This window comes from Anabrus simplex, chromosome 1 (genome assembly GCF_040414725.1).
Source record: "Anabrus simplex isolate iqAnaSimp1 chromosome 1, ASM4041472v1, whole genome shotgun sequence".
Classification (NCBI taxonomy): Eukaryota; Metazoa; Arthropoda; class Insecta; order Orthoptera; family Tettigoniidae; genus Anabrus; species Anabrus simplex.
Window position 1 is genome coordinate 1181931721 of NC_090265.1, and position 26859 is coordinate 1181958579.

The 26859-nt window shown below is 38.9% G+C and overlaps 1 protein-coding gene across 2 annotated transcripts in view; it reads right to left on the bottom strand.

Moving 5' to 3' along the window:
- The window catches only part of Tomosyn (syntaxin-binding protein tomosyn), a 1160105-nt gene that overhangs the window by 366853 nt on the left and 766393 nt on the right, over positions 1-26859 (bottom strand). For both annotated transcript variants that reach the window (XM_067137527.2, XM_067137528.2), the window contains exons 6-7: positions 15862-15937; positions 5438-5592 (exon numbers count right to left, since the gene is read on the bottom strand). In XM_067137527.2, coding sequence (XP_066993628.2) covers positions 5438-5592; positions 15862-15937 — 231 coding nt within the window. The remainder of the gene's footprint in view (positions 1-5437; positions 5593-15861; positions 15938-26859) is intronic.

A 26859-nucleotide genomic window follows, 5' to 3' on the forward strand; every position in this document is an offset into this window, starting at 1 on the left:
GCAAATAGATCAAAGTGACAAAATAAATTACCTGTAAACATTTTAAATATGTTTATAATTAAAAGTTATGCCTTTGCTTGGCAGGATGTAATGTTTACAGTGCACTATGTCTTCCGGTATGGGCTAGAATAAATTTGTTACTTTCATTGACCTGTCCCAGTCTCATCCTTGGTTTTGACAATATGAAAGTGACTGAGGTAAGAGCGATTTTAATAATACCATTCCTTATGCAGCCAGTTCCTGTTATGAACTATGTGAAAATATTGCTCATAGGGTGGGTTGGTGCATGCTTTTCAGTAGGCTTGGCAGACTGATATATAATAGCAACTTCTGGCTCAGTGAGGAAAGCAATGGGAAACTACATTGACTGAGTGAATGTTATGGGATAGCGGAGAACTGATGCGCAGATGTGTTTTCTGTGCACCACACGCCCTCTGTGCCAGCGGTAGTTGTATAGGAGACCTTGTGAACAGTGGCTGTGCATGTGACAGGTGTAACATGGAACGTTGTCGTGAGCTGACACCGTTCGAACGGGGTTTGGTGGTTGGTGTCTCTGTTATGGTATGGGGTGCATTTTCCTGGTATGGAATGGGCCCCCTAGTTGTTCTGGAAAAGACTTTGAATGGTACGCGGTATGGTGAGCTGCTCGGAGACCATCTCCACCTATTTTTGGCCTTCCAGCGCCCAGACAGTTCTGCGGTGTTTCAAGATGATAACATGCCATCACATCGCTCCCACGGCACCCAGGAATGGTTCCAGGAACATGCAGCGGAGGTCCAACGACTGCCATGGCCACCCAGAAGCCCCAATATGAACCCTATCAAGCATATCTGGGATGTCCTGGAATACAGGCTCCGTGCCATGGATCCTGCACCCACGAACAGACCAGCATTAGCGGCCGCTCTGCAAACGATTTGGTGTCAGCTGCTTCCAGAGGACTACCAGGGACTTGTTGACTCACTTCTTCCATGGCGTCTCACTGCAGTTCGCAGGGCCAGAGGAGGCCCCACACGCTATTAGGCGACTATCCCATGACATTTGCTTAGTCAGTGTACATCACTCCTCATTTCCCCAGCATGCCTCTTCAGTGACACCTAGGCTATCTATGACAGCTGTTGGATCAAACCAGTCCTTGGGCTGAATAAACAACATACACATATATACAACTAAGAGATAATGTTATTTTGTAATACTGTATGCCTTAATTTTTCCTGATATCATTCACAACTATCTCACAGAAATTCACTGCAACGTGTAAGAGTTTGGAAGGGTTTCCTTCCACATCCAACTTTTTAACTTTTTCTATCCCAAACTCTAATTAACTTGGATGTCAACATGTCTCACTGTTCCAAACAATAGTAAGCTGGGCTGAGTAGCTCAGATGGTAGGGGCACTGGCCTTTTGAGCCCTAGTTGGCAGGTTCGATCCTGGCTCAGTCCAGTGGTATTTGATAGTGCTCAAATACGTCAGCCTCGTGTCGGTAGATTTACTGGCACATAAAAGAACACCGACAGGACAAAATTCCGGCACTTCCCTGTATCAAAAACTGTAAAGTAGGTAGTGGGACGTAAAAATCAATATTATTATTATCAAATAAGAGTTAATTTGGATTTTAAACACTGTGCTCTTCTCCACTTCGAGTTCAGACTGACGCTGCAGTTTTTCTGTTAATCACAATGGGGTATCATATAATACTTTGTTCAGATGAAAATAAATTCATAAATTGCTATGCCCATTTTGTTATAGTGGAAGCCATTTCTTTTCAGTTGCAACTCAATTTAGAACTTTCAAGTTCTGTCAAAACTGATTTATACATAAATAACATTTAGAAAATACCTGGAAAAGAAAACACATAACAGATTTTTCAGGTATAATCTGTTCTTATATGTTTTCTACTTTAGGTACCTTTTTTAATTTTGTTTATTTATAAATCTGTTTTGACAGACTGAAGAACCTAACAGTAATAAAATGACTGTATTTTGATGATAATTGTATGCCTTGTGTTTTCCTTTGACAGCCGTATTTTGTCTTCTAACAAGGATGTGCAGAAGTGTAAAGAAAGCATGAACAAAGATGACATTTTAGAAGTTTTTTAACTTTTGTTTTTTGCAAGTTGCTTTACGCCACACCGACGCAGATAGGTCTTTTGGTGACGAAGGGACAGGAAAGGGCTAGGAGTGGGAAGGAAGCGGCCATAGCCTTAATTAAGGTACAGCCCCAGCAGCATTCGTCTGGTGTGAAAATGGGAAACCACGGAAAACCATCCTCAAGGCTGCCGACAGAGGGGTTCGAACCCACTATCTCCTGAATACTAGATACTGGCCACACTTAAGCGACTGCAGCTATCAAGCTCGGTTTAGAAGTTTTAAGGAATTATAATGGGTCTGACTTATGATTACAGAGAAGCTGAGTTGCAGTGAATAAAGCTGTAAAAATTTATCACCTAATTGTTAAGTTGTGGTAAAAATGTCAAGAGAAAATTACTGCTAACATTGTCTTTCCATGATTATTCAGTAGCTGTGTAAATACAAACAATTAATTTACCTACCGTATTTCAACCAAGGTCAAAAATATCCGGAAAAGTCTGGCAAGGGACATGCATAAGGTTGAAAAGAACTTAGGAGTGAAAAGGTTTATCAATCAAGAGTTTTATTTTCTTATTTGCAAACTTGGCCAGATGTAACAGGAACTTCTAAACATACTAGCTATTTTCAAACTGTGCAAGGAACACTGGACAACATGTACTGCCTACATTACCTACATGATGTTATTTGAGTCATCAGTCCATAGACTGGTTTGTTGCAGCCCTCCATGCCACCCTATCCTGTGCTACTCTTTTTATTTCTACATAACTACTACATCCTACATCTGTTCTAATCTGCTTGTCATATTCATACTTTGGTCTACCCCTACCATTCTTACTGCCTACACTTCCTCAAGAACCAACTGAACAAGTCCTGGGTGCCGTAAGATGTGTCCTATCATTCTCTCTCTTCTACTCTTCATTTTGAGCCAAATCAATCTCCTCTCGCCAATTCGATTCAGTATATCTTCATTCGTGGTTCAATCTACCCATCTCACCTACAGCATTCTTCTGTAACATCACATTTCAAAAACTTCTAATCTCTTTCTTTCTGAGCTAGTCATTATGTTTCACTTCCAAACAATGCTACGCTCCAGACAAAAGTCTCCAAAAACATCTGTCTAATTCCTCTATCAATGACTGAAACGAGCAAATTTCTTTTCTTAAGAAAGGCCTTCCTTGCGTGTGCTAGTCTGTATTTTATGTCCTCCTTACTTGTGCCACTGTTAGTTATTTTACTACCCAAGTAACAATATTCATCTACCTCCTGTAAGACTTAATTTCCTAACCTAATATTTCCTCCATCACCTGACTTTGTTCAACTGCACTCCATTACATTTGTTTTGGACTTATTTCTTTCATCTCCTTTCCCAAGACTCTGTCCGTACCATTCAGAAATTTCTCCAGATTTTTTGCGGTTTTAGATAAAAAATAACGGTATCATTGGCAAATCTCAGGGTTTTGATTTCCTTACCTTGGATTGTGATTCCCTTTCCAAATTCCTCTTTGATTTCCTTTACCATCTGTTCTGAACCTCAATGTAGTTTCTGAACCTCCAGAGGCACAACAGATATGATCTGTGCTAGACAACTACAGGAAAAATGCAGAGAGCAACAGCAGCCTCTGTATTTAGTTTTCTATGATCTGGAAAAAGCCTTTGATTCAGTACTAAGATCTGCTATGTGGAAAGTATTGAGATATTTTCGATGTCCTGAACATTATGAAGAATTGGTTCAAGCTCTTCATGATGACATGTCTGGACAGGTTCTTCATAGTAACTCAGTATCAGATTCGTTCCCAATCACTCATGGATTGAAGAAAGGCTGTGTACTTGCTCCTACACTCTTTGCACTGTACAAGGCTGCCATGCTGCATGAATCATCTGCAAACAACTTAGGCATGAAAATTAAATTTTGTTTCGATGGAGGCCTTTCAAATCTGGCAAGACTTTGCTCACAAAGATGTACTCTGGTTACCTGGGTGACAGAACTGCAGTATGCCAACAACAACGCATCTCCTGCTCTAACACCTGCAGAACTACAGCAGTCAGTTAACTGCTTTAAAACTGCACGTGATCACTTTGGTCTTGCCATTAATGCAAAAAATTAATGTAAGTACTTGCACAACCTGCCCCAGGATTAACTCTTCCCAAGTTCAGTATCTCCATCTTAGACACAACACTGAAGCACGTTGATCACTTTCCACATCTTGGAAGCATCTTGTCTAAACGCTGTACCTGATGTTGATAAAAGAATTGGGGCTGCTTATGCAGCATTCGGACGGTTAATGCACAGAGTCTTAATGAATAATGACCTAAAACTGCATACCAAACTCATGGTGAACAAAGTTGTTGTCATTTCCACACTACTGCATGGCTGTGAAACTTGGACATTATCGCCGTGATGTAAAAAATCTTGAGCGCTTCCACCAACAAAAAACGAGACATCCTGAACATCAAGTGGGAGGACTATGTGACCAACACCGCAGTTCTTGACAAAGCGTAGCTAAATAGCAGTGAGACAACAATCATCGCTCATCAACTAAGATGGTTAGGCCATGTTCACCGCACGAGAGATACCAGGCTTCCCTGCCAAATTTTTTATGGTGAAATTTGCTCCAGCAGTAGACCTCTTAAGCGTTTTAAGGACCAGCTGAAACACATCATGAAGACAACTGGTAAAGATATACAAAGATGGGAAGAATGTGCTGTAGACCACTCACTGTGGCGGAACACTACATCCACCGCTGTCAACTTGTTTGAAAGAGAATGCCGCAGACATCAAGAGGCGAAGTGACAAGCAAGAAAGCTCTGTCAATTACAACCCTGCCCTCCTGCATCCATTCAGTGTGATTTGTGTGGGCGCATGTTTTATGGCATGATTGGTCTGCTTAGTCATTGCAAACACATCCATAAACTGAGTTGAACTGTTCACTTTATGCAGGAAGAAGTTATATATAATCGGATCGAGTTACAGCTGACGACGACCAACCATATGTGGAAATAAAAATTCACTATTGTTTCTGTGGTAGTTTGTAGTATGATGTATTGTATGTAAATGAAGATGTGTATTAAGACAAACACGTAAGTAACCCATGCTCAAACTAGAGGAATTAACCAAAGTTAAAAATAACCCACCCAGGGGCCTCAGAGCCGAAGGTCAGTAAGCTGACCATGCAGCCAAGGAGCTGGACATTCTGACCTACACAATATTGATAACAAAAGATGTTAGTGTCATCATCCCGAACGATGAAAAGTTCCTAGCCATAAAATGTAATCATCAACCTGACAGAATATAAATCCAAATTTCAGTAAGTCATCTGAATTATGAGGAACAAATAACAAGGACTACTTACCACTCACCCATGGACTTTCACAAAGTGTAATGAAATCTACCACGTTGTGTTCCATTTCCAGGACAGTGGTAGCCTTGCCATGTATCACCGTGATACTCGGTGTGCGACCTGCTTTATCGTACGTGAGGCCGCCCGAGAATATGACGTAAGGTTCCCTGTAAATTATAAGACAAAGTATAATTGATAAGTAAAATGAAGTGGTGCACAAAATAGACCAAGTGAAATCATGACATCCAATATATGAATTCTGTCTAGAGCAGTTTTTTCCAATCTTTTTGTCTGAAGTACCACCCCTCCAGTTTTAGTACAAATCAGTAACTAAATTTATGGGGAGTATCTAAATTTCTATTACATACTTTAAATGCTTGTGGAGGGAACCTAGAAAAAAAAAAAATTTGAATAGGAGCCCATGTATAGAAATGCCCAATGTCTATTCTCACTACAAGCAAAGCACACGTTTAAATGCCTCACATCTGCTGCACCAATGAGCAGAGAGGAGTACATATGTTGTTGTTGTGCTTCTGTGTCCACTCACAAGAACAGCTCAACATGGCAACTACTCAATTCAATATAAACCTTGTACCTATGCATATCACTTTCCAATACATTCACCCACAAACACCCAGTAGTTAAAGATCCACCACCACTGCCATAACCTGTGCAAGCAGATATTCCCCTGACTGCACCAGGGTCACATAAATCCAGCTCTTCATGTGGCTCCAAAGGACACAATCCAGCATTATCCATATTCGCTCTGCTCACTGACGCAGCAGACATGGAACATTAAATATACAGTGGTGTTTTGCTTGTAGCGGGGTAACAGTACATTTCTGGACATGGGATCCTATTCAAAATGTTATCTACCTACCACTAAATGTTCTCAAAGTGTGTAATAGGAATTTAGATACACCCTGTATCCATATCTATATATATATCTATCTATATATATAAAGATGAATGTCCATCCGTCCATTCCTTATACAAATCCGTACCGTTACACCAATCTGAACCAAATTTTATATATTTACCTTTTAGAACCCTGCGGGTAACCGCATCTACAAGATTTTAACAGCCCTCTACGTTCCCTAGATTTAGGCCCTTCGGCACATTAACACAGGCTAATAGTCAAAATACGAATTACCAGGTGAGTTGATCGTGTGGTTAGGGGCGCGCGGCTGCGAGCTTGCAAGTTACAAGTAACTATTCTCATTTTGGTTCCGTATTGAAGATGACGTATGTCTCGAATATTATTACATTATTAAGTCCACCTGTTCAATACAATACAATATAAACCACTATTTCATATGGTTAAAAATTTTATACATAATACATAAAAGTCAATGGCACATGTTTCACCCTCCTTTACGGGCATCATCAGCCTATATCCATCTTAAAAATAATACATATGGAGTTTTTTTAATCTTATAAATTATGAATAATGATTTCGTAAATCATCATACAATAACATCTAAAACAACGATAATGCACCAAAGTGTGTAAAAAAAAAAAAAAAGAATAAATTAACAGTTTTTGAAGATTAAAACGTGGTTAAACATGAAATTTTTGAGAGTTTAAAACTAAAATGGATCCTTTTTGTTATATTCATTAAGACTGTGACAGCCTTGAGTGTAAACACAATCATGAAAGGGGGATGTTTCTTCAATTCCCAGAGTATGAATCCAAGATGGTAAAATCACTGTCAGTTATTTAAAACAGAAGTGTGAACATACACAGTGATTTTACCATCTTGGATTCATACTATGGGAATTGAAGAAACATCCCCCTTTGATGATTGTGTTTACACTCAAGGCCGTCAACAGTCTTAATGATATATAACAAAAAGGATCCACTTTAGTTTTAAACTCTCAAAAATTTCATGTTTAACCACGTTTTAATCTTCAAAAACTGTTAATTTATTCTTCTTTTTTTAACACACTTTGGTGCATTATCGTTGTTTTAGATGTTATTGCATAATGTTTTACGAAATCATTATTCATAATTTATAAGATTAGAAAAACTCCATATGTATTATTTTTAAGATTGATATAGGCTGATGATGCCCGTAAAGGAGGGTTAAACATGTACCATTGACTTTTATGTATTATGAATAAAATTTTTAACCATATGAAATAGTGGTTTATATTGTATTGTATTGAACAGGTGGACTTAAAAAAAAATATTGTAATAATATTCAAGACATATGTGAGCTTGCATCCGGGAGATAGTGGGTTCGAACCCCACTGTCGGCAGCCCTGAAAATGGTTTTCCGTGGTTTCCCATTTTCACACCAGGCAAATGCTGGGGCTGTACCTTAATTAAGGCCACGGCCGCTTTCTTCCCACTCCTAGGCCTTTCCTATCCCTTCGTCGCCATAAGACCTATCTGTGTCGGTGCGACGTAAAACAAATAGCAAAAAAAAAATACGAATTTGTCATACAAGGACAAGGCAAAGTTCATTTTAAGCCTCACAACGTGAAGAACAAAACTTGGTAAAACCCTAAGGGCCCCAAAAACTATGTCTTAAGGGCCTAAAATCAACAGTTATAGAAATACTGGCATCACACTACATCGCTCTAAGAATCAGATGAAGAAATGACCAGCCGTAACCTTGGTGACGTCAGCTCAAGGATTCTACAGTAGAATGCATGCCGGGTGTTCGAAGTAGGCATGTCCATAAATGTAGGCTAGGTGAAGGAGAGATTTTGCTACATATATGACAGTCTGAAAAAAAAATTGTGTGGGGTAAGCCACCCCTAGCGGTGGAGGTGCGGAGGGGGTGGCATATAAAAATGATTGAAAATAGTGTTGAATCCATAGGTTTCGGGGTAGCAGAGATTAACAGTGACACTCCACATGTCATTTAAGTCCAAGTTCAGCCCCCATCGGCATGAGGGATGAGAAGGGGTGAAATAAGTCCAAAACAGCTGAGATTATGGATGTATGTGTGTGAACTCCTCTGAACAGGGGTGCAAAATGGGTGAAGTATAATAGCAATAGAAAACGACCAATATTAAAGTAAAATCTATAGTTTTCAGGGTTGCTGAGATTAATAGTGACACTCCACATGTCATTTAAGTCCAAGTTCAGCTGCATCAGCACGGGCGTGAGAAGGGGTGAGAAATAAAATACCCAAAATAACAGATTACAGATGAATGTGTGTATGTTCCAGCATACCTCTCAATCGCACCTACACATATGGCTTACTATCTGAAAAAATTACTGTGGGGTAGGACAACCGTAACACCGTGATACTCTGGATGCCACTTAAGTACCGACACAGATAGGTCTTATGGTGATGATGGTACAGGAAAGGGCTAGGAGTGGGAAGGGAGTGGCCATGGCCTTAATTAAGGTACAGCCCCAGCATTTGCCTGGTATGAAAATGGGAAACTACGGAAAACCATCCTCTGGGCTGTCGACAGTGGGGTTCGAACCCAACATCTCCTGAATACTGGGTACTGACCGCACTTAAGCAACTGCAGCTATCGAGCTTGGTAATATGTGTTTTACTAAGATTCTGACCTATACAATTCTTCTTCCTGGCCTTCTTCCAATTTCCTGGGGTTGGTATGTTGTAAGGATTTTGCCCATTTCTTATGGTCGGATCCCTATCCTGACACCAAACCTATGTAGATTTTTTCTTAAGGAGGAAGCCATACTTTCCAGTGTCGACTCAGTTAAATGTAACTTAAAAGCTTTTCAGTCTGTCGAACACACAAGTCCAATATAAATATTACACTATAACATACCTGTAAAAAACACATTTTAAAAAAGGAATAAAAACACAAACTATTAAGCAAAGAATGAGAAAAAGGAACCAAGCAGTGGCAATTTTAGTGAAGCAGGATAAAGAAAAAATCGCCATGCAATCGGTTTCTTGGCTTACACTGGCTAAATTGTCAACAACAGACTGTAAGAATGTGCGAAAGAATCCTCAAGTATAAAAAGCTCTACAAAAAATTCTGCAACAGTATATACCAATCTGTAAAAGGTATTTCACAATTTGCAGTAAAATATCAGCCTTAAAATTAGAAAACATAATCCTTATCAGAATAAATAGCTTACTCACCTCAATAATCTCAAGATAAAGATATAATTTATAGTACAAGATTTGTATGAATGATTTAGGTGTTTTGTTTTAGTGAAAGCTCAGAAATGGTTTAAATATTCATATAGAGAAAGGAGAAAGCTAACATCACAAAGAACTATGCACATACATTAGGACAGATACAGATAATATCGTCTACAAGGATTGTCCAAGAGAGATTCAATTTACTCTGCCGCCCGAGAGAGTAAAGTGGAATGTCAAAATTGATGCGCAGGCAGCCTAGATGGTGTCTAAACAAAATGCCTCAACACAGTAGCAAAATGGAAGGCTTTAAGGCAGAAACAGGTTCCAAGAAGGATATACCAGGAATCATTAAAGAACAAGTGGAGTGTGTATGCGAGGATCTTCAAAAGGCAGAAGTATTCAGTCAGCAGTATGTAAAGATTGTTGGTTACAAGGATAATGTCCAGATATAGGAGGTGACTAATACTAAAGAAGTATTAAAATTTACCTATGACAGCAATGACGTTTACAGTAAGATACAAAAGTTGAAAACTAGAAAAGCAGCTGGAATTGATAAGGTTTTAGGGGATATACTAAAGACAATGGGTTGGGATATAGTACCATATCTGAAGTACTTGTTTGATTTTTGTTTGCGTGAAGGAACTATACCAAATGAATGGAGAATTGCTGTGTATAAAGGAAAAGGTGATAGACATAAAGCTGAAAATTACAGGCCAATCAGTTTGACATGCATTGCATGTTAAGCTTTGGGAAAGCATTCTTTCTGATTATATAAGACATGTTTGCGAAATTAATAACTGGTTTGATAGAAGGCAGTTTGGGTTTAGGAAAGGTTATTCCACTGAAACTCAACTTGTAGGATTCCAGCAAGATATAGCAGATATACTGGATTCAGGTCAATTGGACTGTATCGCGATTGACCTGTCTAAAGCATTTGATAACAAATCATGGGAGACTGCTGGCAAAAATGACTTGGACTTGACAAAAGAGTGACTGAATGGGTGGCTCTGTTTCTAGAAAATAGAACTCAGAGAATTAGAGTAGGCAAAGCTTTATCTGTCCCTATAATAATTAACAGGGGAATTCCTCAAGGCAGTATTATTGGACCTTTATGTTTTCTTATATATATCAATGATATGTATAAAGAAGTGGAATCAGAGATAAGGCTTTTTGCAGATGATGTTATTCTGTACAGAGTAATAAGTTACAAGACTGTGAGCAACTGCAAAATGACCTTGATAATGTTGTGAGATGGACAGTAGGCAATGGTATGATGATAAACAGGGTTAAAAGTCAGGTTGTGAGTTTCACAAATAGGAAAAGTCCTCTCAGTTTTAATTACTGCATTGATGGAGAGAAAGTTCCCTTTGGGGATCATTGTAAATACCTAGGTCTTAATATAAGGAAAGATCTTCATTGGGGTAATCACATAAATATGATTGTAAATAAAGGGTACAGATCTCTGCACATGGTTATTTAGAGTATTTAGGGGTTGTAGTAAGGGTGTAAAGGAGAGGGCATATAAGTCTCTGGTAAGACCCCAACTAGAGTATGGGACCCTCACCAGGATTACTTGATTCAAGAACTGGAAAAAATCCAAAGAAAAGCAGCTCAATTTGTTCTGGGTGATTTCCGGGAATGCATTTTCCCAATATTATGTTCAAGAAAATGGAGTACCACAGGGATTTGTGCTTAGTCACTCTGTCTGATGTCGCCATCAACGGCATAGTTGCCGCTGCTGGGCCCGCAGTCGTTCCATCGCTGTACGTAGACGATTTAGCTCTATATTACAGCTCCGGAAAGGTAGCATTTGCTGAGAGACAACTACAGCAAGCTATTAACTGAGTCGACAGATGGCCCCTGCAATATTGTATTTGATTTTCAGCATCAAAAACCTCAGTTGTACACTTCTGTCGATGTCGGCTTGTGCATCCTGAACCAGAGCTCAGCTTGCAAAACAGTGTCTTACCACTGGTATACACCTGCAGATTCCTAGGTCCCCATTTTGATAAGAGACTAACGTGGCAGCCCCACATCCGCCAGCTGAAGGTTGCCTGCATGGAGAGACTTTACATGCTTAAGTTTCTCAGCGGTGCTTCGTGAGGGGTTGACCGTGCAGTGCTGCTACATTTCTACACTGCAGCGGTCCTCCCGAATGGACTATGGTAGTGATCACAAGTTTAAAGACTGGACTTTCCACCTAGTCAATGCTATTATTTATTGTAAGGTACTTGGAACATTTTATATTGCAGTACCGGTTTTAATATAGTATGTTATTTTTAATAAGATCAAGGTTCTTCAGCAGCTGAAGATGACCCACACATAGGACCGAAACCGGTACTGCAATGTAAAAGGTTTGAGGTACCTTAAAATAAATAATAGTGTTGATTGGGTGCCAGGTCCAATCTTTTTACTTGTGATCATTGGAATTATCAATACGGAAAATGAAGTTAGTAGATTACGATTATGGACTATGGTAGTGTGGCATGTGGCTCAGCATTAAGATCTACGCTGAGCCTTTTAGACAGTGTTCACCATAGTGGAGTTAGGCTGGCAAGGGTAGCTTTCCGTACTTGCCCCATTCTCAGCCTACTCGCTGAAGTGGGAGTTCCATCTTTATGGATAAGGAGGCAACAGTTACTCCTCACATACGCTGCCAAAATTCATGAAATGCCGCTATATCCAAGCATCCTTAGTACCCAATACCACCAGAGGTACCAAAACTGGCCGAATACCACACAGCCGGTCGGGTTTCGAATTGATAGCTTGTGTCACGAGTTAAATATAGATATCGGTGGTTGACTTGAGCGGAATTTAGCGAGGTACCTCCATGGTTAGTTTCACGACCGGAAATGTGGCTAGATCTACCTCATGAACCCACGGTAAATATGGATTCCTCCATTTCTCGGAGGTGTTTCCAGGACTTCATTAACCAGTATCCAGCTGCGAGACATATCTTCACGGATGGTTCTAAGATTGGAGAAAATGTTGGTTGCTCTTTCATCACCGATCTCACTTCCTAGTGTATGTAGCGTGTATACCGTGGAGCTTTACGCTATCATAGAAGCTCTGCAGTTTGCACTGGGTGACAAAAGAAACTATTTTCTCATGTGTACAGACTCGCTTAAATTCTCTGCAGTCAATTGAAACCTTTTCCTCGCAACATCTACTGCTGCAGCAGATTCATGATCTAGCCAGGTTAAGTAATGCTGGCACCAGAATCACTTTCGCATGGCTTCCAACCCACATGGGGATTGCGGGAAACGAACTTGCGGATGAAGCTGCAAAGGAAGTGGTAATTTTACCTCCAAGACCTCTAAATGTACCTGCTAAGGATATTTCTTCTCAGCTACGTCGAACTATCTTGGTGTCCTGGGAATCAGAGTAGCTAACTATCCGAACTCCCAACCAACTGAGAGCAATTAAGAAGACAACTACCGTGTGGCGGACCTCTTTCCATACTTCACGAGATAAGCTATAGTATTGTGTAGGCTGAGGATAGGTCATATACGATCTACGCACTATTATCTCCTAAAGAGGGAAAAAAAAACCAGTGTGTTCTGGTGGTGCCGATTTCACCGTGGCCCACCTCCTCACAGAGTGTGCCGATCTCTCTGGCCTAAGACGGAGCCTTGGTCTGCAGAAAACACTCAAATGTATATTAGCCGATGACGCGACTACTGCTGATCTTGTCATCTGCTTTATGTGCAACAGTGGGTTAATCAAGGGTATGTAAATTGCAAATGTTCTCAGGAAATGCACGTTCCCTTTTGATTTGTTAGAAATTTTTCTGTTTAATTCAATACATTTTTTTTTTATTTTGTACTTCGTTTTGAAATTTCTTCATTGAATAAATGATTTTGTTTTATTTTAAATTTCTTTTCCACTTAATTTGTTCAGAGAGGATGATTACGTAGTTGTACTTCCTCTTAAAACAAAAATCACAACCACCACCACCTGCCTGAGGTAGTGTTTGAACGTCGAGAGATTTCATCATCCCGAATCACAAGCTTCCAGGTCTTGCCGATGTGATGAGTGGCTACTCGGAGAGCCACTAGTGATCCACCCCTAGATATTAGGTGCTCTGGGGAGTTTTCAAGTGTTATGTCATCATGCATCTCACCAAAGAGCTTTGTACTGTCTAGCACAACTACTAGGCATATGGCGAACCTTTTGGCTAGCCACCGGCAAGTGAATTATCAAAAGTAGTGAGTAGGGCTTCGATAATTAAGTGCTAACTTAAAATACAGTAAATTATGTACATATCTATGTATTTTAAAATCTTGAAATATTTACTGAAAACATTTTTAAAAAGGTGAGAAATATGTAACATTGTACCAACAGCATTCCTGTCCTTATTTTCCTGTAGATTACCTGAAAGCAAAACATCTAGTTAAACATTACGAACCACAGTATTATTTTACTTTAATGGACTGTTAGTTTTCCAAGTTGAGATTTTTGGAACGATAAGGTATAAGGGCGTGTTTCAAATTGTCAAATATAAAACTTCTCCTGTTGTCGTGTAAGTTTCATCCAGAGCAGAAGTCCTCTCAGTTTTAATTACTGTGTTGATGGAATGATAGTATCTCATGGGGAACACTGTGAGTATCTAGGTGTTAATATAAGGAAAATTTATTATGTCCAATAACGGACCATTTATATTAGTGTTATGTGGTATGTTTCAAGTTTTCATTGGAGAGATGGCGAGGAGTGCCATTAGTAGACAATAAGCTTGAGCGGAGCTGTTAAAAGTAAGAAGTATCAAGATAAGTTGGAATTCAAGAGGAAAAATTGGGGCAAATATTCATAATTTATAGGACGAGGAGTAAGGGATTGGAATAAATTATCAAGCGAAATGTTCCATAAATTTCCAAGTTCTTTGAAAACGTTTAAGAAAAAGCCAGGTAAACAACTGATACGGAATCTGCCACCTGGGTGACAACACTAAATGCAGATCTTTGATTATTGATTGATTGACAAAAGAGTAGTGTTACAAAAATGTTGCAAAGTTTGGGCTGGGAAGACTTGGGAGAAAGGAGACGAGCTGCTCGACTAAGTGGTATGTAAAATTCTTTCTTGAATAAAATTACTGTGTCTACCTATTCAATACAATTATATTTTGTAGTGATTAAATTCTACATGAAATGTAAACACTAGTTAGGGATATGTTTCGCCCTAGTTTTGGGCATCTTCAGCCTAATACTAATCTTAAGGTCAAGTCTTAAATCTATTAACATTGGAACTTAATACTAAACTTAAATTGATGCTTGTTGTTTAAAGGGGCCTAACATCGAAGGTCATCAGCCCTAAACGTAAATTAATATCAAATACTAAATACAATGGTCTTATGCTTATTATAAAGTTTTACGTGATATTTACATAGTTTACAATATGTACATTAACTGAATGCCAGAATTTATGAACAAGGAAGCAATAAAATATTTTATTTTACAATGAATAGAAAACATCTGAAACGTCTGGATGAAAGTTTATGCAAATGTGTACGTACTGGCTAGGGATTAATCACAGCGTGAATTGGAGTTTTTCCAACTGTTTGACTCGAGACTGAACAGATGGACGCAGTAATTTTATGCAAGAAAGAATTTTACTTATCGTATCTTCAATACGGAACAAAATGAGATTTTCTTTTTTTTTTTTTGCTATTTTGCTTTACATCGCACCGACACACATAGGTCTTATGGCGACGATGGGAGAGGAAAGGCCTAGGAAGTGGAAGGAAGCGGCCGTGGCCTTAAGTAAGGTACAGTCCAGGCATTTGCCTGGTGTGAAAATGGGAAACCACAGAAAACCATCTTCAGGGCTGCCGACGGTGGGACTCGAACCCACTATCTCCCGATTACTGAATACTGGCCGCACTTAAGCGACTGCAGCTATCGAGCTTGGTCAAAATGAGATTAGTTAAGTGGTATGTTCTGAGCTGTCAGTGGATAGATGGCGTGGGAGGACATCAGTAGACGAATAAGTTTGGGTGGTGTCATTAAAAGTAGGAAAGATCACAATATGAAGATAAAGTTGGAATTCAAGAGGACAAATTGGGGCAAATATTTGTTTATAGGAAGGGGAGTTAGGGATTGGAATAACTTACCAAGGGATATGTTCAATGAATTTCCAATTTCTTTGAAATCATTTAAGGAAAGGCTAGGAAAACAACAGATAGGGATTCTGCCAGCTGGGCAACTGCCCTAAATGCAGATCAGTAGTGATTGATTGATTAATGTTATTGTATTGTCTACAAGGTAATCCTATCAGGCCTACCACTATACATTCAAGATTTCTCCCATGTACATTACTAGTTATAATATATGAAAAATGAAATGCCATGATAACTTACCCTGTTCTGGAAGATTTCCACTCCACTTTCTGGATTGGTTTACAAGATTCCAACTTGCCCTCTTTGTTGGCTTTTGCTACAATTAAACAAACAAATAAATAAATAAATAAATAAATAAATAAATAAATAAATAAATAAATAAATAAATAAATAAATAAATACATAAATAAATAATGATGATGCTTAGAATTTAGCATGCTTGTAAGTGTTTTAGAGATTCTCAATATTAACCCGATAAGTTCCCTTACTTGCTATGATCTGTACTGACAACAGTCACCATTCATGACAACCAAATGTGCTGGGATTTGATCTCATATACTTGGTCTTAGAATGCAAGTGTCTAATCAGCTGTACTACACACCCAAACAACAGTTTAAGACAACTGGTCTTCAGAAATATTCTCCATCAACTTACCAACAAAAATCATCATTAAGTTAAAATATAAGGTATGGTGAGGTGAGGGGAGGGGTGGGAGCTATCTTTAAAATATACATATACCTGAAATGCTAATATTATACGTAGAAATTAAATTTGAATTTAAAATGATAGCAAGAAATGTGAAATGACACTACTGGACGTTACTGCTCAGTGACTTTGCACGAAGGGGACTATAGTTTGAATGTTGATCAATGAAGTGTTATTTACAGAATGAAAAGTCGCATCCTAATACTCCTGATCCTACAAGGTTCCATGGCTTACAACTCTAGGACATGACATTCACTTGTGTGGACATTGTTGGTACATCTGCTCACTCATTTACTCATTTATTTATCTTTTTGTACAGTGTAGATTCTTCAGAGCATCCGGCTAATTTCTTGAGGCATAGAGCTAATCATTCCATCCAAAATGGTGCTGAGGTTGTAGTCAGGGGAAACCTTTGTCTTTCATTCTTCCAGGAGTCTTCACAATCTGTAGGCCCTATTATAACAACCTCCAATGATTGTAATAAATGCCATTATAACAGGCAAATTTAACTCTGATAAGTTTAGAGAATTGAACTTTTAAACATGAAACCATTATTATGGAGAAGTTTTAGTGTATCACTTCTTTCAAGTTGGTTTTTGACCTTATTTAATGCAGAACCTGTTAAATTCGAACACACACATAATTTGAATTTATGAATAATCCAAACTTTTCTCACATCTCTTGGCATTCCTATAAAACACAATGTTAAAAATTAGTCTTTAATTTGAATATCATGTTGTTTAATTTGAAGTAAAACTCTATTAGAACTAGTTTTTTTTTAATGTTTAAGGTTGATAGAACACCGAATAGAAAAGCAGTGCAGAATGAAGGCGGTACTAGAGATGGAACTGTAGTTGTTGCAAAGCTAAGTTTCAAGCCTGAGGTATGTTCCTTGTATAGCCTTCTAAGTAGGTGGAATCTGCTCATTAGGCCTAAACACAAACCTCCATATGGAATTGATTAACGGTTATCAACAGATGAAATTAGACATTCCACTGGCTACTGAAGGACTCAACGGTAGAGCATAGCAATACTCGGTAAAATACTTGGTAAAACATCCATCATTAATTTCAGACGGGTTAAGCAACAATAATCAAGCTATGCTACTGACGCATGAACACTCAATTTATTTATTTATTTTTAATGCTATATACATTTTTATGACTTAATGTTTTGCCAAATTCTACTTTCACTGCAACTCAAGAATTCCCTGAAAAATAAGAGATAATTTTGTATATGAGGCTTGGGTAAGTATGGGATATGATATAGTTTGATTCAAATTCCTGATTAATTTGAGATTTATTTCTGGACCCTTAAAGTTACAATTAACGAAGTTCTACTCTAGCCATATCAAACTAAAAAGCAGGCACATATTTTGAAATGTATCTTGGGGAATATTTACCTTTAAAGTACTGGTAGTGCTACACAAGATTTACATGAATGTGATAGGACATACAAAATTATCAGTAGCATATACTGAGGGCTACCAAGGCTATCAGTGAAGCCCAAACCTCAAATGCGAACGATGGAAGTCTAAAGCACATTATAATGTAAGCATCGAGCCATTGTTCCATTTACAAAACTTGAAAGCAATGAGAAAAATCGTCGCACATATTTCTGAGAGCAAGGCATCGGAGACTGATATTGCAGCCCAGACTCTCGTCCCTCTCCCCTCGACCCACTTCACGCAGCTTGCTGACGTATGTCCAATAGGTGCTGGAACCGGCGTGATAGTTGTGCTAGGCTTCGTTCCGTCAGATCGCCACTGCTATCAACCATGCGTTACTCATCATATATACTTCCTCACCTCATACTTCTGACTTAATTGTATTGATAACAATGCTTACACCCGTTTACTTTTACATCATTGTAGCAAGACACTGCAGGGCTGCTGTTATAGGAGTAATATAGTTTTCTTTTTACAGGTAGATCTGCTAAAAATGAAATGCAATCTTTCAAATTCAGTGTTCTCTTTTGTTGGTTGGAATCGAACCCGTGAGCATGGGTCAGACACCACCACTGATCTCTCGAGGAGACTAATTAACCAGTGAACTATGGGTATAACTGCTGTAAAATTCAAAAATTTATTTAATAATAATAATAATAAATAATAATAATAATAATAATAATAATAATAATAATAATAATAATAATAATAATAATAATGCATGGCATCTGTATAGGGTTGGTGGTGACCTAATGAGGATAAAATGAATGGCAAAGACGTCATAAATACAGAGTCCCCACGGCAGGGCAATTAACAGTATCAAGGAGTTGATTATGAAAATTGAACTGGGCCATCAGACCAAAGGCAAGCATTTTATCCATTTAGTCGCAAAGCCAGACATTAATTTGCTAAACCTTAGGCTACCATCTCCACTGATCAGGTGTTGAGCAGTGGCAGAGGCCAGGGCAGTAACTTGTGAAGCAGCCTTGACAACACAGCAGGCTTCTCTGTTGGTTATTGGCTGCAGCTCAAAATGCTGAAGACTAGACGTTCACTAAACCATCCATCGAAAAGAGGTAACCTAAACCTAGTGGTAACCCATATCTTGATCCCAGTATACGCCACTGCAAACACTACTGAATGAACACTGCTGAATTATTATTATTATTATTATTATTATTATTATTATTATTATTATTAATTTATTTATTTATTTATTAACTTACATCGATACAGTCAACTGTGGTCTATGGTTACACAAGCTACCTGCCTCTCTTTTAGAAACAATTTATTCCTTCTATAAACGAATGCTGATACATTACCTCCTAAATTTCAAATCAAATCAAATCAAAATCTCTTTATTTGCAAATGAGGTGTCTACCTCGGTGGCAAATGGTACACTAAAATACATTATTGTCAAGCACTAAATTTTAAATTAACAAGAGATGAAGAAAATTTTCCTAGAATACAATATTATACAATTTACGCTAATAATTTGTTCTATTAAACACACACATCATCCTTAATAAATTTATATTGTTTACAAAATTCTACTTATAATATCTTACAAACATAGTCAACTCATATACAGTATGTGAAATTACTTCTAATAATAATATACAACTGGTATAAGATTAAAATTAACATTGAATTTATTTACATATTTATATTTTACCCATTTTGGAACCTAAGTAGCATAACGACCTGCTGCGTCTTAACCAGAGCCCCTTTTGCCACCACTTTTCAGAGTTCCTGAAGGGCCTTCACAGCTACCGTAGCGGTCCCAGGGCCCTCGAAGTCCCCACTGTACTTCACCCCTACAGGCAGTCCCCTACTTGGGCTGTCCAAACTCCATAGACCAGGGGATGGAATTAATTTAATCACACATATTTTTTATTTACAATATCCTGCACTGGTCGAATGCCCTCTAACATTTCATTTATTTTCTCTGTTGTTGTTTATTCTCTTCTTGAATATCTGTACAGATTTTGGAAAAGGATCAAACACTACCCCTGGTAAACTGTTCCACTCCTTCACGCCCTTCCCAATGAATGAAAATTTACCCCAATCGCTTCTGCTAAAATTCCTTCTAATTTTGTACTTGTGGTCAGTTCTACCAATATAATTATTTTCCAACTGAAGCCTCTCACGGATATCTCTCCATGCTTCTTCTCCTGTATAGGCTCTATATAATCCTGTAAGTCTAGTTTTCTCCCTTCTCTTACTTAAAGTTTCCCAACCAAGTTCCTTTATCATTTCTGATACACTACTCTTTCTCCTGAAATCCCCTGTTACAAACCTTGCTGCTTTCCTCTGCACACCATCTAGTTCTTTTATTAGGTATTCTTGGTGAGGATCCCAAACACTGTTTGCATATTCCAATAATGGACGAACCATACTTAAGTAACTTTTTTCTTTTAATTCTTTGTTGCATCCTTTAAGTAGCCTCATTATGACATGTAACGATCTGTATGCTTTCCCAACAATGTCATCAACATGACCCTTCCAGTGCAAATTACTTTCAAATCTTACACCTAAGTATTTGCACTTGCCATCTTTAGGGATAACTACCTCATCCAAAGTATATTCAAATTCAGTTTTAAAGCTCCTGTTTGTAAATGTTGTAACAGTTGATTTGCCTCCATTAATCTTCATATTATTTTCTTCAACCCATTCTTGGATACTCTCAAGGTCCCTCTGTATTTCTGAGCAATCCTCAATGTTATTTATTTCCCTATAAACAATTATGTCATCTGCATACAAGCTTATTTTCGATGTTATATTGTTCCCTAAATCATTTGCGTATATTAAGAAAAGTAACGGACCGATTATACTACCCTGTGCAATTCCCTTCCAAACTTTCTCTTCCTGTGATATATTATTTCCTACTTTGACTTTCTGAACCCTTGAATTTAGAAATGTTCTTATCCAACGTATAACCCTTACGTCCAGTCCTATTCCCTCCAATTTCTTTAATAATATTCCATGTTCCACTCTATCAAAGGCTTTGGAGAGATCTATGGCTATGCAATCTAACTGGCCTCCTGAATCCAACTGATCTGATATGTCCTGCTGAAATCCCACCAGTTGTGCCTTGCAAGAAAATTTCTTTCTAAATCCATACTGGCTCCTCATGAACCAATTTTTATCATCACATATCCCTCTGATGTACTTTGATATTAAACTCTCCAGTATTTTACAAACTATACTGGTCAGGCTGATTGGTCTGTAGTTCTCTGGTTTCCTTTTATCATCCTTTCCTTTATAAATTGGTATTATTATAGATTCCTTCCATTCCTTTGGTATTACACTATTTGACATAGTCAAAGAGAAATTTTAAATAAGGCACTATGTACCACCCCATTGTCTTTAATACCTCCCCAGTAATTTGATCACTTCCTGCTGCTTTTCCTTGCTGAAGAAGTTGGATTTCTCTGAAAATATCTTCATTTGTGAATGAGAAGCTTCTTGTTTCCCTATGTGTATCTCCCTCTCTATCTTCTGTTATGGTTTCCAAGTCCTGACAATCTTCTACTGAATCTCTGAATTCCCTACTGAAGAGGTTTACTTTCTCAGTATCTGTTAAATAGTGTTCACCCCCTTCTCCCACCATTGTAGGAATTTGGATTCCTTTTCCTTTTTGATTCCTGATATATGAATACAGCTTTTTCCATTTCCCTTTGTGGTCATTACCCTCTTGAAGAATGCCATTCATGTAATTCTCTTTTGCTTCCTTTTTCACTCTATTCAGTTCCCTCATTAGCTGTTTTCTAGTTTCTCTATTCTCCCTACCCTCATTGATTTTCCTGTTTACTATTCTACATTTTCTTTTTAATTTTCTTATTTCCCTTGTGGAATAAACAGGGTCTGAGGTCATTTTACCCTTCTTAACAGGTACAAATCTCTTCTCTCCTTCCCAAATGATTCCTTTAAATTTAGCCCAAAGTGTGTCCACATTACTCCCTTCACTTATCCAACAACTGAATTGTGATTTAAGGTAAGTCCCAAATTCATCAACTTTAGTTTTTCTGTATAATTTCTTGTCTTGTGTGACCCTCTTATTAAGCCTTTTTGGTACCAGTCCTACATCCATTATTACAGCCTTATGGTCACCTATTCCTTCAATTACCTCAGTTTTATCAACAATTTCCCATGGTTTAACCAAGAATACATCTAGTAAGTTATTGAGACGAGTCGGTTCTTGTACTACTTGTGTAAATCCTCCCTCCCAAATTAACTTATTTGCCAGTTTCTGTTCATGGGCTTCACTTGCAGCTCCATTCCATTCAACTTCAGGCAAGTTTAGATCTCCCCCAATTATTACCATATCATTATTATTGTTTTTATGAGTTTAATCTATTATTTTCTCAAATATTTCCATGTCTCTTTCCTCTCTTCCAGGCCTGTATGTTCCTATAATTCTCACCTCCTTCATATTATGACAAACTAATTTTATCCCTAATATTTCATCCCTTTCATCGGTAAACCATTCATGTGAACAATAAGTTTCCTTCACCAGAATAAACACCCCCCCCCCTCCCTTTTTATCTCCTCGGTCTCTACGATAGACTGTGTACCCTTCTGGAAATACTTCTCTATTACCCACCCCTTCTCTCAACCATGATTCTACTCCTATCACCACAGCAGTCTCATAAGATTCCATCAATGTACCGAATTTTAATTGTTTATTTACTACACTCTGACAGTTTACCAAGAGCAATCTCAGACCTCCTTCCTCCCTAAAACTTGACTGTTGCAATTGGGTAACGTTTGACTCATGAGTTGAGAACGTCCCTGGAACCCAGATCCTTGTACATAGATCTTGATTTAAGGTTCTGGGTTTTCTGGCAAGTTTCCCTGTATGTGCCAGTTTAGTGGTATGGGTTTTCTTAAGTACAGATTAGTTTGCAAATCGCTGTTGATAATTGTAGCAATTTGTCTACAGAGATTTGCTTTTCCATTACCATTCAGATGTAACCCATGCCTAGTGAACATTTGCCTGCCAAGACCTAAAGTATCTACTACATAGACATTTCTAAAACTCTTACATAATCTCTTGATTTTTATATTTAGATCATGTACAGCTTTGTTCACACATGAGTCCTCTAAAAGGTCATACCTAGGTGGCACATTAACTACAATTACTTTTGAGTCAGGTAGTTTGGAAATCTTACCTCTGAGAGTCGTAATTAGTTCCTCACCTTCATTAGCAGCAATGTCATTTGTACCACTCACAATTACCACATAATTGCCCTTCTCTAACACCGGATCACAACTTAAAAGGACGTCTTCAGTTTTGGCACCTGGTTTTATTAGTCCTAAAACCTCAGTTTCTGGATTCTGCAGCTCATCCTTGATGCCTTCTGCCATACCCCGCCCTTGACTGTCTGCGTAGAGATGAATCTTTGGCGATCTTGACTTTCGGTTGGTTTTCTTCTTCTGTAGGTTACCTCCACTGGATTTAAAATTATTTGGAAAACTTGGGGTGTCTTCTTCTGGAACTTGCTGAAGTAACTGAAATCTATTTTGGCACTGCAAAGACTTTTTTCCCGGTTTTAAGTTGTACGTAGTTTCTCCCATATGTTTAACATTAGGCCTAAAATGGCTACGCGTCACTTCCGTCCACGGCGATCTTTCTTCTCCAATGTCGGTAAATGTTCCGTACCCGGTTCGTGAGCAAGCCAACATGGCGCCGCTCCGCACAAACTTAGCGCGGCTCAGACGATGTGGCGGCGGGTAATGCTGTTACCAACTGTTGAGAAAATGTGACGGTAGGTTACAACCACTAAAGAGCTTGGCCTGGATTTAAAAAGAGTTGAGAAAATGTGACGATAGGTTACAACCACTAATCTCATGACAGAGCTTGGCCTGGATTTAAAAAAGAGTTGAGAAAATGTGACGATAGGTTACAACCACTAAATTAACTTTTTTCTTGCCGTGCGGGCAGTATGCGCCGCGGCGATAGTTAAGAGCCTCTCGAAGGGAGTGTGGCCCCCGAAGGGGGCCACTGTTCTCATGACAGAGCTTGGCCTGGAATTAAAAAGATAGGTTACAGCTATTAAATTACATGTTTTTCTTGACGATCGAGTGTTTTTCTTTTGCGCGGTGTGGTTACCCTGTGGCTACTATTCATGCGAACCCTATCGGAGAGAATAATAACATTGTTTTCGTCAAAGCCTTTCACAGCTGATTGATGCCAGCCAATAGGGACAAGGAAAATGGTGGCGATATACACTTTTAGGCAGCCCGGTTTTAATTACGCTATTTAAGTAAAAGTAGCTTTTGGGGCGGGCGGGATGGTCACAAGCAAGCGTCCAGGAAGGATTTCTCCTCTCTGCTACTTCAGGTACTCTAAAACACCATTTAAATATTTTTTACAGCCCCGAACCAGGTAAGGAAGTACCACCCCAATGTCTTCTCTATCTCCCAGTTTCTTTATTCTGTCCTTTCAGCTTTCATTTTCATGTTTCAGAGCGCATAAGTCTTCTTGTAGCACTCCTAAAATCTTAATTATAGTTTCATATGTCTCTCTTTCTGGTTGTTCTACCTCACTATCGGTTTGTTTACACTCGGGACACAGCCACCCACTTTCTTCAATATCAGTCCTATTTACAATATTTGCACAACGAAAATGGTACCATTCATCACACTTACGACACAGAATCCCATTTTTAACTACTCTTCTGCATTTGCCACATTTTTCACTGCATCTTACACCATTATCTACTACGGATATCACAGACTCACACACAGTAGTCGCCATCTTACTTAACAGAAGTCTAGTTAAGTCTATTATTTTTTTCCCATTTTAGATAGTAGTTGCTGAATTTACTTTCACTGAGGATGGTAATGCCAGACAACTTTTAAAGAACTAAGGAACTCAACACTCCAAATCTGTTTTGTTCGAAATGATATAAGCCTGCCCACAAATAGCGTAATACGGTAGTGTCAAAAGGTCACGTACATTACAGGCTACTGGACTCACAAAAAGAACCAGTTAGACCGGGCGAGTTGGCCGTGCGCGTAGAGGCGCGCGGCTGTGAGCTTGCATCCGGGAGATAGTAGGTTCGAATCCCACTATCGGCAGCCCTGAAGATGATTTTCCGTGGTTTCCCATTTTCACACCAGGCAAATGCTGGGGCTGTACCTTAATTAAGGCCACGGCCGCTTCCTTCCAACTCCTAGGCCTTTCCTATCCCATCGTCGCCATAAGACCTATCTGTGTCGGTGCGACGTAAAGCCCCTAGCAAAAAAAAAAAAAAAGAACCAGTGTGCCACAAAAAGGATTATTTTTACAGGCGAAAGGTGAGCCTCTAAGAAATTTCCCACCTTCGCAGATCTCTAAAAATTACACGTGCTTTTGCGGCAAGTAAAATGTAGCTTGGTGCCGGAAACTTTCACTTCTAGCTCCTTAGCACACGATCCTCAGCGAATAGAAGCCTTAATTACTCCGTGGGTTATTAAATAATCCTTTAATTTAACCTGATTGGTACAGAAAACACAAATGTCGTTTATACTGAAATCACGTCCAGCATTCAAACAACCGCTATTGCCTTCTTTCGCTGAATGCAAAGAGATAAAGAGAATGTGTAGCTGAAAGTGGTAACCCTGAGGCTACAATTCATGCGAACCCTGTCGGAAAGAATAATAACCAAAGAGGATAGAATCACGCCCGACTGGATCCCTCGCTGCGCTCCTTATACCGGCCTTGACAATCGCTTGTGAAGTCCAGCATAAAGCTGTAATTGGAGAGTTTCACCGCAATGACGCTGGATCGCTGGCCTACTACCCACTGACAGGAAGCTGCATACCGAAAATTGCCGCATTTCCAGTTTTAGTTATATGGTTTTGCTGTCGTAAATGTTGGCGATGTGTTCCCAATGAGGTGCTTGTTAGCTTGATATTGAGATCTGATAGTTATGCGCTAGTGAGTTTATTTTTTTTATTGTGTAGTGTGGTGATTATATTTTTAAAATTGTGTTTACAAATCTTGGAATTTGTGACATTCTTGTGCACCTTTTCGTACTTCGAGCAGAAATTTTATGGAGACAAGAACAAAGTGATTTCTCGCTGTAACTTCGTCCTGAACAAGGATTTTAATTTATGCGCTAATTCGTTTTTTAATGGTGTGGTGATTTCTTTTCTTTAACTGTGATAGGAAATATTCGAATATATATTGCTGTGAGCCATTTTTGTATTCCGAACAGGAAAAAAAAAAGAGCAAATTCTCTGTAGACCAGGACAAATCTACGGAGTGGCTAAAAGCGGGTAGCACTCTCATCTTAGTTTTCCGTTTCAATTTCGGGTATTTACCTTCGTTCTTTCGTTCTTTCTTACTCTGTTTACCCCGCCAGAGTTGGCTTTTCTCTCGAACTCAGTGAGGGATCCCACCTCTACCACCTCAAGGGTAGTGTCCTGGAGTGTGAAACTGCGGGTCAGGGGATACAACTGGGAAGAATGACCCAGGCGGCCGCAACTTCTATGCTGAACAGGGGTCTTGTGTTGGGGATGGGAAGATTGGAAGGCATAGGCAAGGAAGAGGGAAGGAAGCAGCCGTGGCCTTAAGTTAGTTACCATCCCGGCATTTGCTTGGAGAAGTGGGAAACTATGGAAAACCACTTCGAGGATGTCAAAGGTGGGAATCGATATTCCTCTCTACACAGTTGACCTCCCAAGGCTGAGTGGACCCCGTTCCAGTCTTCCTACCACTTTTGAAATTTCGTGGCAGGACCAGGAATCGAACCCGGGCCTCCGGGAGTGGCAGCTAGTCACGCTAATCAGGTATTTTTGTTCATGAATTTTCTTTCATAGAATAATGCTTTAGGAGGTGTCGTCTTTGCCATATGACAGCAACACAACACATTTTTATCCAAGTTAATCTGAACTTTAACATTTAAACATTGACAAGTAAGAATCACTACTGCTATGACGGTAAGGCCAACGTATGAAGTGTTGTTACCTGAGCAATGGGGCCAATGACCTAGATGTTAGGCCCCTTTAGACAACAAGCATCATCATCATCATCATCGAGCAGAGAACAGTTTACAATTTTGTTACTCAAAATACATTTCTATCCCTGAATTCTT